Consider the following 13,794-nt stretch of genomic DNA (forward strand, 5'->3'; position numbering starts at 1 on the left):
ACTGTGATCTCATAATTTAGCTTCAGCCCAATTTTATTCTTCAAGACCTACAAATTTCTTACACAGAGCTGCTGTAGAAAGATACAGCTTTCTAAACCAGGTCACACCCTCTCCCCCCAAATCTCAAATGCTCAAACACATTCACACCTCTGTACTAGACAAAAGTACTGTTAAATCAGAAGAGTTTGCTTAGAGGTTGAACTCCTCAACAGTGCCCCAGTGGATTAGCTGCTGCTGTTACGGCTGTGTTCATAACAGAGAAGACAGGGAGTTGATCTCATTAGGACACAGCACTGCATTTCTTGTAGCCTTACAAGGATAAAAGCAGCTTTCGCTTCTCAAGTCCTTAATTTCCAGGAGAATACAACTAAGCTATATATTTAGCCAAATATACCTATACATTCAAAAGACGTACCACCCCTACTCTTAGAACTGAAAGCACGTTTGTATAATTTCAACTTTCTGTGTATGAAGATATTGAAGATGTAACAAAATAACAGAGAGGGTCAGTGTATTTTACATACACATTCTCACTTACTTTGTCTCCAACAGCTGAGTGTTTTCCAAAATAAGGTTTTCAACCTCACGACCCATTCCTTTCCAAAGGAAAACACATGAAATTAGCAGATAAAATGGATGTTTCTACAAAACTTATGTTTTGCCATTGTCTAAAACCAGCTGAATTACAAGTATAACAAACTTGTCAGAAAAACCGTGAGCTATCTGAAGTTTCAGGACTGACCTACCTTCTACATTTAGCTTTCCCCTCCACCTTCTTCCCAATTTGACTTCAATTAAAACCTAAAGGCAACCCTGGCTAACCACAGGCTGGTGGCTACCTCCACCTACTCTGTTTTGAAGAGGTTACGGTACTAAGTAAGTCAAAACACAGGCACAGCATTACTGGAGAAGTATTAGTCCACAGTAAGTTTAAAATGCTCTACTGTCTTTTATACCATGTTAGATAGAAAAGTATATCAGTTAAAGACACAAGACATGCTGAATTATTAAGCTCAGATTGCAAAAGCCCTGCAGATTTCCCCAGAGCAAATGATACCTTACCAAAGAAATTATGGTCTTTAAAGCCCATGCATTCCATGTAGAGCAAAAACAAGAACAAGAAACATTTCATGTAAGGTGTAGAATGAGCGAAGAGCAATAGAAGATTTAGACTTATGAAGTAAGAGCAAATTAAAACAAAGCCACCACCAAAGATCTGAAGTGGAATGCAATGTGATTAGTAGCAGGATTTATACAAAAGACTAATGTTTAAAAAGTTAAGTTTGTCACAACCGTTTCTATTGGTTGGACCGCTTATAAAAATTAGTAACTTTTTTAAAAGTCTAGCTCATTTTCTGTGAGATAGTTTAGAAGCAGAGTACTTGGAAGAACTACTAAGCCATTCACTAGAAGTTTCAAATTAATGCTACTATGGAAAAAAGTGAACTTCACATAATTTCCATAAATTTAAATACTACTGCAGTTAAGTTCTCACCCTATCGTTTGCGTATCTATAGTAATATGATTTGCAGGATTTAAAAAAACCCAACTTTCAGGCAAGTTATTTTACATCTTGTACAGCAAAATAATTACCACATGGATAATGGCAGAACTTATGCTAATTCAAGATTAACAGAACAAATGAAAAACATATGTTAATGGCGGAGGCCTCTTAAAATATTTTATCAACACAATCTTCTAAGCAACTTTGGCAACAGAAGATGTAAAAGATACCTGGATAACAACAAAAAAAGGTATCTAAAACCAGACATGCAAGTCAAAGTTCCCACTTTGAGAACTTCCGAGTTCTGAATTAAAAGTAAATGCCATTTAATAGTGAAGGAACTTAGATCCGTTATTGTTACTTCATCAAAATCTGGAAAAATCCCCTACACTACCGTCATCAAGAGGTTGTATTCAAGTGACTATTGCTTTTTAAATATTTTCAGTATTCACGGGATCACTTCGAACAGGTTTCAGGATCCTTCATAACGCAAGAACAAAAACTACAAAGCCAGAGTGCAAAGGCAAAAAAAAATAAGTTACAAAGCGGGGAAAAAAGGCAGACAATGTACTTTATGAGAGCAGCAGCCAAGAGCACCTAACTGTAGAAGCAACAGATTTCAAAGAATTTTTTTTAAAAAAGAAGCATACACACCAGAATATTCCCCTGGGTATGCAGCCCAAGAGAAAACAGATTAGAGAATCCCAATTAACTACTTTTACAGAACTTCAAACTGAAATGTAATGCTCGCTTAAGAACAGACCTCAATGCTTGAAACACACTGACGGTCCTGGATGCAGATGTGTCTTAAGTAACATGGAGTAATTTGTACTACGGTTGAGCTCAAAGTGAAATGATGATTACAGAGTGAAACTTTTAGGCCAACACATTCTGCATAACAAACGCAGTTATAACCATGTGCTCATTTTGCAGACACCGGTGTTTCTAGCAGTAGTTTTACAGAAAATGGTAATGAAGTCAGTGATTGATACGTTATACTAAAAAGCATATTATTTTTGCCCATGGAAAACAAAGCATCCATTATCAGGAAGTCCTGACAGTAATTTGATGACTTTAAACAATTTATCACGTAGCTAAGGGACAGAAGTTGCTCTATGTTAATACTTCTCCAGTATCTATATTTTTGCATGCAGAATGTGTCATTAGTTGTCTCTGTGACAACAGAGGGCAGGAGTTTTGGCTGAAGTATGTTCCAGCAAGGATGTGGTGGTCCTCACTGCTCAGGATTCAAAGCAGCAGAGTGACAACCAAGAAAAACCATCTGTCAAACCAGAGATAGGCCCATTAGTCCTTTTAAGTAATACTTGGAAAAAATGTCACCTACTTGATGGAAAATAAGTTTCTGGTGGAACACTGACCAACCAGAAATCCAGACTGTACACACAATGGTTCTAAATACTACTACTAACAATCTGTATTTTTTTGCCGGATCAGTCAACACAAGCAAACTGCTGATTTCTTTATACAAGCCATTTCTAAAACACACAAGAGTGGCAATCTGCATTTTATACATTCCGTAGTACCAGATTTCATTATTTCAAAATGAGGCCTGAACCTTGATATGGCCAAAAATATCTTACATTGTTTATAGAAAGAGCCTTCTTTTAATGACTTTTTTTTTCTCTCCTGATCAGCTCATATTCCCGAAATCTACATTTTGTTCAGTCAGCACACCAGCAACAGCGAGCTGTTCAGAGAGAACATGGGTTCCTCTTTCAATTAACAATCTGATTCTCAATTTACCACCATCGCATTCTGCTGCAGTTCTGTCTTACAAGTTAAATTCCATAGAGACAGGTGATAAAGCCAGGCCATTACAGATTGGGCACAATCTGAATTAAACTTCCTACAACTAGTTGAAGATAAAAATCCTTGCTGAAGATAAAAATCCTTCTGTCAAAGAACATCCAGGGAAAACTGAAATAGAGAATAGCGTAAGAAGTGCCCCAAAAGATTAAGGCTGATATCGTTATACTGAAAGAACAAACAACACTTTCTCCTGGTTCTTGCATTCTAATGATCACCTTAGGATGACGCTCAAATGATTTTAACAGAAATTAAGCCTAAGAGTAAACCCAGCAAGGATAATTAAGAACTCCACTAACAAGAAAAATTCCTGTAAACAGCATGTCTAAATAACCTTTCTTACCCAGTAAATCTGCACCTTCATCCACATCTCCAATTAGGCCAGAACCAGCAGATGACAGCTCTTCAAAGAGTGATTCTGTATTACGGTCAAATGCTTTGTTCTCTATGCCTTTGGTGGGAGTGCTATTCAAAGAAATAAAACAAGCCATAAAAAAAGCAGAAAGAAAAAAATCCCACACCAAAAAAAGTTTTCTCTGTGTTTTTACCAGCAATTCACTTGATACCCCCCCCAAAAAACAGAAGTAAAATTCTCAGCAGTCTTCATCTGGCTTAGAGTCCTAGATTCTATTTTCAAATACTACTTTGGCATCAAAATCCCAAACTTGAGGTCACTGCTGATACTGAGCTGGTCAAGATCTTAATAAAATAAAGCATATCAAGTTTTGGTATACAGAAATTCAGCCCTGTCAGGACTTAGTCAGTGCAAATGCCTAAACAACAGACAGCTCAGACAAACTTCAAGTAATTTAAGGTAACGAGAACACAAGAGTACTGAATAGAGATCAAAATATTCCTCCGGCCAGAAAAGGGGCTCCTTTGTCACAAAGATTTTATGCCATTAACACTCACTATACAAGGTAAATTTTGCCATCTCCTCACAAGAACGAAACACACAGATACATAACAGATTTGAAGGACTTGTGGCTAAATCCTGAACTGTTCAGGGCTTGCCTAAAAGATCAGGCACACCACCACCACGCTGCTACCAAAACAGCACTTGTTTATTATTTTTTATGGGGCTTTAGAGCTTTTCAAAGAAATGTTACCCTTCACGAGTGAAAGCCTGCAAGGAAGCAGGCTCAGGCAAGAGCATTCTGCCAGCACTGTCATTCCACCACCAGAATCAGGAAAAATAAATGCTGGAACATTTGCAAAGTCAGTCATAAATCCAGATTTTAAAGATATGGGTGAAAACACAAAGGCCCAGCCGGGAAACTGCTACTACCTCAAAACCTTGATCCAGGGAGAAAAAAAACCTTTTGGTATAGACCCTTTGGTTGAAATACGGACAGAGTATTTAAGCATTCTTAAGTCTGCTGTAATATGAAATACCCTAAATATTCACCAGGTGTAGCAACGGAACGAAGAACTGCTGTTGCACTTAAAACGTCCTGAGGAATTTGGGAAAATAAGGTCACAGAATTAGAAAACTCATCATATAATGCGTGATCTCAGTCTGGTAAAATCTCTGAACAAGTCATGAGTTCAACACTGAAGTCTGGTATCTTCTAAAACTGGTTTTCCTACTCAGAAAATACAACTCACCTGGAACCTTTGTATCCACTGAGGTCTTTATCCATATCCAACTCCGGAGTTGACTCAATGATTGCCTGAACTTCAGATTTTTCTTCGTTTTCATTTCCACCTAGGAAAAAGCAATGGTATACCTCCATAAAAAAAAACAAATCACTGTGACATACGGTATTACCTTGGTAAGTCTTTGAACAGAAGTCTACTAAGTTGGTGACCAATTAATAACAACTTTGGTGATTGATCACTAACAACTACACGTAGATAATTAAATGAGAAGACCTATTCATTTTGATCCTCTAGTGCAGACACTGGGATTTCTAGTTTTAAGCCATGAATTTAAGCCATCCAACAGTAATTATTTTCCACTACTTCCATAATAAAACCAAGCAGACGTCTTATCTTCCCATGACTTCTTGTGTCTAGATCAGTGCCACTTCTGCTGTTTACAAGGAAACGTCATAAGTAATTCTGATTCTAGAACAATAAGGACACAAGCCACCAATAAACAGACTTGTATCTTTTACGAACATTCTGTACTCCTAAAAACACTGAGTAAAAAAAACCATTCCTCATTTGTGGTACAACAATTAAGATAACTGATTAAATATGAGGTGTATAGTAACCACGCACTAAAAAGTTGAAGCAGCTCACCAGTGGACACGTTTCTTGTCTCTTGAGCTACCTGTACTTCAATATTCTTGCTTACGTCCAGCTTCTCATTCGGCATATCTGTGTCCTTTGCAAGCCCTTCAGCATCTTCCTTTTGAGGGGTTTCAGCAGGCAGTACAGGTACATCTGAAGCAGCTGTGGATGCTGGAGTAGTAGATTTTGAGCCTGCCTGGCTAACATCAGAGAGCTCATCCTAAAATGGAGCAATTACCATTAAAAAAAAAAAATGAACATAAGATGAAGTATTATTAGAAGAGTTAGGCATATAAACTGAAGAATAAGCACCAACATTACTGTATTTTACTGAAGAATATGCAAATACAAAGGAACAGGAATGCAAGGAATACTTTAAGCCAGTACTGCCAAATTCATCTTCAGACTATGGCTGTTTCAATTCTTTTAAGGAAGTTATAGCTACATAAAACATGCCCTTATTTTTAATACTAATGCTTGATCTCAGTTGATAATTATCGTCACAACTTTAGGGTGCTTTTCTATTAAGTCTTCCAGACAACAAGCAGCATTACTCTACCAATAACCCTTCTAGCTGCACAATGAACTGCTGAATCTTCCCAAAGCTATTATAAAATTTATTGCTCAAAATGTGCATGAGGTCTTAAAACATCTTCTTGAAAAGTAGACGTTGAAGCACTGATGCAGAACATGGATTTAACTGATAAAGTAGTATAGTATTTGCAATCACTTCACTCAAACTGTTTTATGTGCTTTCCAGTCTGAACTGCAAGCCCTGGATGGATGACATCGGGAATGAGACACTGAAGTGCAGGGACTACTTGTCTGGTTAGATTTCGTATCAACTACGCAACAGCAGTAAATAGCTCCTTCTTAGAAGTGGATTCCTGGCAACAGTTTAAAATACGACTAAACCATGTCCTTAAGTGCCACATGTACACATCTTAAATACCTCCAAGGATGGCGATTCAACCACATCACTGGGCAGCCTGTTCCAACGGTTCACAACCCTTTTGGTGAAGAAATTTTTCCTAATATCCACTGTCAGGCACATTAGATATTAGATAAATTAGGTATTTCCTAATATCACAAAAAGGCACAATTTGAGGCCTTTTTATCTACTGTCTGCACTCCCCACCTGGCTCAACCCCTCTGTTTCCCAAAGGTAAGCCCCCACCACTGCTTGTTCTTCGCCACGGGACAGATTTGCAGGTGCTGGACCTGCAGCATCCTCCCTGCCCCAGTGCCCATCCCCACCAACCCTGGCTACTCGCATTACAGCGACATGGTATCAAGAACCACAGATTATTAATCCAGCTGCTGGATTTGGGATGATGAGCATTACTCAGACAGGGCTGCATCAGGCACCATGTCTGAGGGCAGGCTAGGCTGTGTTTGATAGAACTAGAAGCTACTACCTGATAATACTAATAGCCCTTTTCTGGACCTTGTCTCCTTTCATTCACATTTTACCTCTCATTCATGACCAGAGCCATATCAGCATCCAGATGTCTTAACTCTGACTTAAACAGCATGTAACAGGGAACAAGAGCTCACTGCAGATATGAAAACAAATTGGTCTTCTTAGACCAAGCACACAGCACTAGAGCAGTCTCCTTGGGAAAACTCAAGATGAAACACTGAGGCTGGTATATGCAAAATGAAGGCAGGATGGTAAGTTTTGATAAAAATTTCTTTAAGGTTTTTAAGTCTGAGACGTTTAAAGAGACCTGTTAGATCAGGAAACCTAAACTTGTCAAGAACAAAGCAGTGTAGATTTTAAAGCACGAATTCATCGTACCGTTAGCATCCCTTTTTGAGAAGGAAGTGAAACTGAATTTTAAGGTTATTTTTAAAAAAAAACCCACCACCAAAGAGAGCTGCATGCATTCTTTCATTTGTATTCAGTGTAAGATTACTAAGAATTGTAATTTCTAGATTTTTACTTTTGGAACATCCTGGAAAGCTAAGATTTTAATTTGGGGGGCAGGAAGTAAAACACACATTTATATATATCAGCATAAACGTAAAGCTTGCATCCCATAATGATAACCCCACATGGAATTTTCAAGCTCTGGAAACAAAGTTCTGCACTTTCAAGACCTGCCTATCAATTACCTCCAGTTTCCATCCTTTTTTAGTCAATTCCAAAATAACCGATTATTACTTTATTTCTGAATAATTGTTAGAATATCCAGTCAACTAACAGATGCCACTAAAGGAACAGAACATGTACACGTACCCGAAGTTATACAAAGCAACAAAACCGACATCCAAATGTATTACATGATACATGGTGCCCATTTAAAAAAAAAAAAAAAGGAGGGGGGAAAGAAATGAAAAGCTACACAATTTACCCAATTGCCTTTTGAACTGGTGAAGTTCAGCTACTGGATAATGATTTATACTTCAGCAAGCAGATACAGAAGGGAGGAAACGGTACCCCTTACCAAGGGAATCCAGAGTTCACACAAACAAGGCATAAAACCTCAGAGCTGTTGGCTCTGTTCAAACGTTTCTACATCTTTGTATTCCAAAAGCATCCACTAACTGATGCAGCACAGACTGATCACTGACTTTCACACACCAAGCTCAAGAAAACCAGCTTGATAGTGCAAAAGAAAAGAGCGAGAGAATGGTCCTTTCCTTAAAGGAATTTCAAATCACCTCATCTATTTTACAGTTCTGACTTTTATTATCTACTGTATTTTTTTAGCTAACTCTTGGAAACAAAACTGATTAAACTATCATGAATGTTTGTTCTAGAACTAATGAAAATGAAATGCAATTCCATTAAGCAACAATGAATGAATCAAAATATCTCAAGGCCTAAGCCTTTGAAAGTCAGTGCAAATCTCACTTTTTTTGGCAATGTTTCCAAAATACTTTTTCCTGGAAAAAAAAAATTAGTTTAAAAATTAGATAATTAAATCTGAAGTAGTATAGCTCATCAGCAATACTTTGTAGAAATAAGGAGAGAATGACTGGTACATGACTGTATGTCGTCTTACAATGATCTCCAGCAATGTCACTCACTTCTGTACAAGCTACAGAAAGAATACTCACTCTTTTTGTCTGGATTTCTGCCTGACACCTACTTTTTATTACACTTTTAGAGAAAACACTGACCATTAATGAAATGTTCATGCATGAATGGAAAATAGATGCCTGAAAGCAGCAGAAGCTTGCTTGTGCCTTGTACTTTATGTTAGAAGTATTAGCAGAAATTAAAAGTATTAAGAGAAAAAGTTTCTGGTTATGACTTCAATATATCACATTATTCAACAGGTTCACTTCAGAAGCACTTTGCATTCACAGCCAAAAAGCAAAGATGCAGCTTTGGACCTAAAGAACTGACTAACTAGGTTTGAAAAATTACAGTCTGTGCTGTTTTGTGAATTCTTTCTCAGCAGTCCATTGTTTTTAGAAGAACTATACCAAGAAGCCTGTTTTGACAATATATAGTAACCAATATAATTTTCTGAGGGGACAGGACGGGATCAGGCTGCTCTTTGTAACTCATCTCCACCTACTCTTAGTCATAACTAAGATGTATTTCAGTGACCTCTCCTAAAGTCTGTCAATTTATTGATGTTAATTGGCACAAAGGGAACAGGACAAATTTAAGTTCAAAAAACGGCCCTAGCCAAGAGTTTAAAGTGACTAATTTTTTGATCCAAACTCCTGTTGTCACTTTGATACGGTTTGTAGTTAACCATTATTTACACTTCCCATTGTCTCTATATGACCTCGGGGGGGGGGGGGGGGGGGGGGTGAAGTCTGGGGTCCAATTGTTTCTGCCTAGCTTTTTTAACTCTTATCAGTTTTAGTATTATTTCCCTGCTAGGTATTAAGTTCACTTAAGAGGAAATCCTCCTCGGCTGTATGCCTTTGCAGAAATAACAGTACATCCCCAGCCTTCCAAAAAAACCCTCATCAACATAAATATATAGGGAGGCTTTACACATGCTGGAGTTCTTCACCCTGCAGATCCTTCCTCCCGCTGTGTTGTTACTGCACGCTAGTCCTGACTGCCAGATTCACCACACTCCAGCACCACTCCCCCATTTTTCCATTTCTGCAGCTTGCTCTATGCCACCCTCTCACTGTTGGAAGACAGAACAATTGCAGGAATTACAGCCAAGCTACATGTAAGGGAAATCATTATCACAGGCTAATTTAGGAACGTTAGGTCATTCTCAGCTCTGCAGTATACCTACACTATACGCCTGAGAGTAGACAGAGGCTGCGGTAGGAGTACTGCGGGCGCAGTAATCGAAGTTTTCCTTCTAAAACAATATTAAAGCAGCAGACCTGTTTACAATATCTAGTTACATATCTAGCATGTAAAGGACAAGCCACTGACCTTTGGAAAGGGTCCTTGGTCAGAAACAAAAACCCACCACTCCTGGGAGTAAGAGGCGAACTAGCCTGTATTACTCCTCATTTGGAAAACGCAACCCAAACTATTTCTTCCAGGAAGTTCCACCAAAGTTCACTGGAGTAAGCAACATACTTGGCTTAGGGTTTTCCCTCCTCCCCTTCAACTTTCCTTCCCATCAAGAAACTATGATCCATTTACAGGAGCTTCTCCTAATACCCAAGGCAGCCAAGCTGAGTGCTCACCTTCAGGCTTGTGTGGGACCGTGGCTGGCTTAGCTCGTGGAACTTCCAGTGCTCCGACCCAGGCGTCTCCCCTGCTTCTCTCTGAGTTTCTGGCGTAAGCAGTGCATCTCCTGGAGGTAACGGGAAGATGCCCAATGATATCGGACGCTCCTTTCTGTTTGAGAGAGACAGGTTTCATCAGCCGTTTCAGATAGCACACAATTTATTTTCCTGTATGCCTCTGAAATCAGCAAGGAAGTGGGAAAATTACAGGTTCAAACATTCATACACTGCGCACTCTAAGTATACAAAGTAGCACACACAGTTTGTATTACAATGCCTAATAATTCCTCATTCCGCATAATTTGTTTGCAAATAGTCTATTCTGTGGCTTTAGACAGCAGTTATTGATCGCTCTGTAGCTAATCTATAGTAAGCAAAAGTATTACAGAAATGGAACACAAACAGGAGTATAAGATGGAAGTTTCCTTATTTCAGACTAAATTACAGTTTTCAGCAGCCACTCTTAAAAATACCATTTTGCACTTTTTTTTTTTGCAAGACAGTAACCATCTAATTTCTACAACAGCTAAACCATTAACAGAAGCATTTTCGAAAGTTGTAAATAATCAGCTTAAAGCCCAACTCTTCTCAAAAGGTATGGATTTTTTCTGAAGACCACAGGAATTACACAGATTTGTAAAACTGAAAAAATGGGTCAAGGAATTAACAATGTTAAAACCACCTGACAGTCAAAAATTGCGTGCTTTTAACCAAGATCAGTTCAACACTCTACTTCAACATAAGGCCACACAACAGCTTGTGCCAGTAACACAAATTACTTCATCCCAACTCTTCACCATCTCTGCTACCTTTATCACTTCCCTATGGCAAACAGCCTTTGGAAATCGCAAAGCTTTGTATATTGACCCTCCAAAGAACATCCCCAAGTCCATCTTGCCATCAGTACTGTGATCAGTGAACAAAAAGATTCATTTGTCATGCTAGCAAGAGACAAAAAACATTGTGTAGAATACAATTCATAGGATGCTACAGCCAGCCCTGGAAAGGAAAAATATCAACAGGCATAGTATTGAGATAAAGCAAAGTATTTGTCCAGTCAGAACAATGAAATACAGAAAAGAAGGACTGTAATCAACTAGCACAGCTTTAAGTATACTGAAGACAGAAAGTAAAAGTGTACACAAGTGAAGGCAGAAAATTATGCTTGAAAGAAAGCACTGCCTTTAATTACCCCTGCAGAGATAGTCCAGACAAAATATTAAGATCTGAGAGATCTTGCATGTTAGCATTATAAAAACTCAAATTGCAACCACATATACTTTCTTTTGTAAGGCTTTTCACAAATTAAAACGTAACCTAGGCAAAATTCTGTGCAGAATTAGTATCTGCATATAAATTATACACAAAACCATGACAGGAGTATTGAAAAGCAAAAGGAAAAGCTAAGCACATTTATAATTTTTCTTTTGGTTTTGTTTGTTGTTTTTTTTAAGAAAAGGTAATCAAGAAAGGATTGCATTTAGCAATTAAGCAGTAAACTCCTTCCGGTAAATTTTACAACACTAGAAAAAAAAAACCATGTTCAAAAAGCACACAATTTTAACGGGCATGAACCTTTCCACTACAGGTATACAAAGATGCTCCTTGTCACAAAAATCTTTGCAACTAATTCTCATATTGCATGTACCTTGGCCTTTCATAAATATTATTCCCAGTTAGGTCGTTAATTCAGAAGTAGTTCAGCAGAGCAAAGTAGGCAGCAAAACCAGTAAAGCAAAATTAATCAGCATTACAAAATAAAAAGCATACGATACTGTTGCAGCATTTGCAAACTGAGCTGAAATGTCTTCACGAAATATAGTCGCAGAACTACACAGAATTTGATCCTAGCAATTCCCGCTATTGTACCAGGTTCTGCTTTTCTTTAGATTTCCCACAACTCTCGTGTGTGTGGGGAACAAAAGACACACCGCATAATCTAAGCTTATGTCAAAAGACAGACTGAAACCATTTCATTGGTTAAGAAGTCCAGCAACAACAAAAAAAAAAAAAAAAAAGGGAAAAAAGGCTGCCCTTCAGTGGAAAAGAAAGGCAGCGATAAAGCATGCATTGTATAGGGCCCTTCGCTTTGGAAACCGCCTCCCGCAGCCATGGTTCAGGGCAACCAGATTTGCTTACTTGCAGGATATGCCACAAAGCTTATCTTCTTTGAAGTCTTCAGAAAAAGATAATTTAACAAAATGCGTACCAAAAAAAAAGGTCACAACTGACATTCGTGGAATAGTTTGAAATAAAATTTATAATACATGTATTTTGTTGTGCTAAAACAGCAGTTCACGCGCATTGCAAGATACACAGTGTAAGTTTGAAAAGGGAGCTTATTTCCGAAGTGAGGGTTATTATGTGCATGTTTGCGTTAAAAGAAATTATCTGATTAGATTGAAGCAATTTCAACATGTTTCACTGGTTGTTGACCGGAAAGCAAAGAACCTTTCTACTCCCCCAATATCCAAGAAATATCTGAAAATACAGCAGTGAGCAGAAGGCAAGCACGTGTTTTAAAAGCCTAAACTAATACTCTGAAGTGATGTATTGAAGCATTTACAGGAACCTTTAGGATAAACAACCAGATGCTCTGTTCTAAAATCCGACTAGTGTTAAAAAAATAGAACAATTCTTCTACAATTACATCCTTCATCTTGTATTTTTATCTTTTTCAAATGAATAAAAGACTACAGAAGTGAGTTCCAATTCCTGTAGTTCCTAAAGCAAATTACTATGGGCGGGAAAAAACACAGCTTCCCAAAAACCCCCAAGTCCATCAAATATTCTCCAGTGGAGCAAAAGCACATTACAAAAACACTGTTTACTAAACCGTCTGACTACTTAAATATATAAAAAATATAATAGAAGTTAGTGAACATAACATTGAATATTTCGCTTTTTTGGTTGTGTTGGGTGTTATTAAAAGTGGGGAGAAACCCCCAAAACAAATAAGCACAGCCTTACTAATTAGATCATTCTATAAAGAGTTACTTTAGATTTATTTTATTCCTTTTTATTTAAATATTAATACACATTTATTATCAGCTACTAATAACTGTTATTTATCTATTGATTTGGCTTTAAACCTTTAGAACAATCCTGTGCTCAGACCCCAGTTAAATGTGTACTACCATCCAAAGTCTACATGCACTGTTTTAAGGAGAAAAAGTCACACAGCTCTTTCAGAAGACACTGTTTTCCAGCATTTGGCCCTTCTAAATATTGTTTACTATTAAAATTTACAAACCACAGTTAAAGTATGTCAAGTTTGCAGGTCATAAAGATACATTTTAAAACTTTTCCAGCTGTTTCCCATTTTTAAGTAGAGTACTAAACCATGTCAAGATTACTTTTGGTCACAATATTCTAACGCATCTCTGCCACCGCTCGAAGCAGCCAGGACAAACAGAACATAACTTGGGGGGGGGACGGGACGGGACAGGGTCAGACAGAGCTGGCAACCTGCCATACAAGTATAGAAAAAGAGGAGAGGATAACATTCGGCCGAACAATAGTGAATAGGCTTTAAGAGTTCTAATGCTTAAATAATG

At 37.9% G+C, this 13,794-nt stretch overlaps 1 protein-coding gene across 5 annotated transcripts in view; it reads right to left on the minus strand.

Annotated features, from left to right (window-relative positions):
- Positions 1–13,794, minus strand: part of SPAG9 (sperm associated antigen 9) — a 65,903-nt gene that overhangs the window by 23,414 nt on the left and 28,695 nt on the right. For all 5 annotated transcript variants that reach the window (XM_055725730.1, XM_055725723.1, XM_055725740.1 and 2 more), the window contains 5 exons: positions 10,196–10,349; positions 5,579–5,789; positions 4,940–5,039; positions 3,675–3,796; positions 539–596 (listed from right to left, as the gene is read on the minus strand). In XM_055725730.1, coding sequence (XP_055581705.1) covers positions 539–596; positions 3,675–3,796; positions 4,940–5,039; positions 5,579–5,789; positions 10,196–10,349 — 645 coding nt within the window. The remainder of the gene's footprint in view (positions 1–538; positions 597–3,674; positions 3,797–4,939; positions 5,040–5,578; positions 5,790–10,195; positions 10,350–13,794) is intronic.

The sequence above is a fragment of the Falco cherrug genome, chromosome 1 (genome assembly GCF_023634085.1).
Source record: "Falco cherrug isolate bFalChe1 chromosome 1, bFalChe1.pri, whole genome shotgun sequence".
In the NCBI taxonomy this organism is placed as follows: domain Eukaryota; kingdom Metazoa; phylum Chordata; class Aves; order Falconiformes; family Falconidae; genus Falco; species Falco cherrug.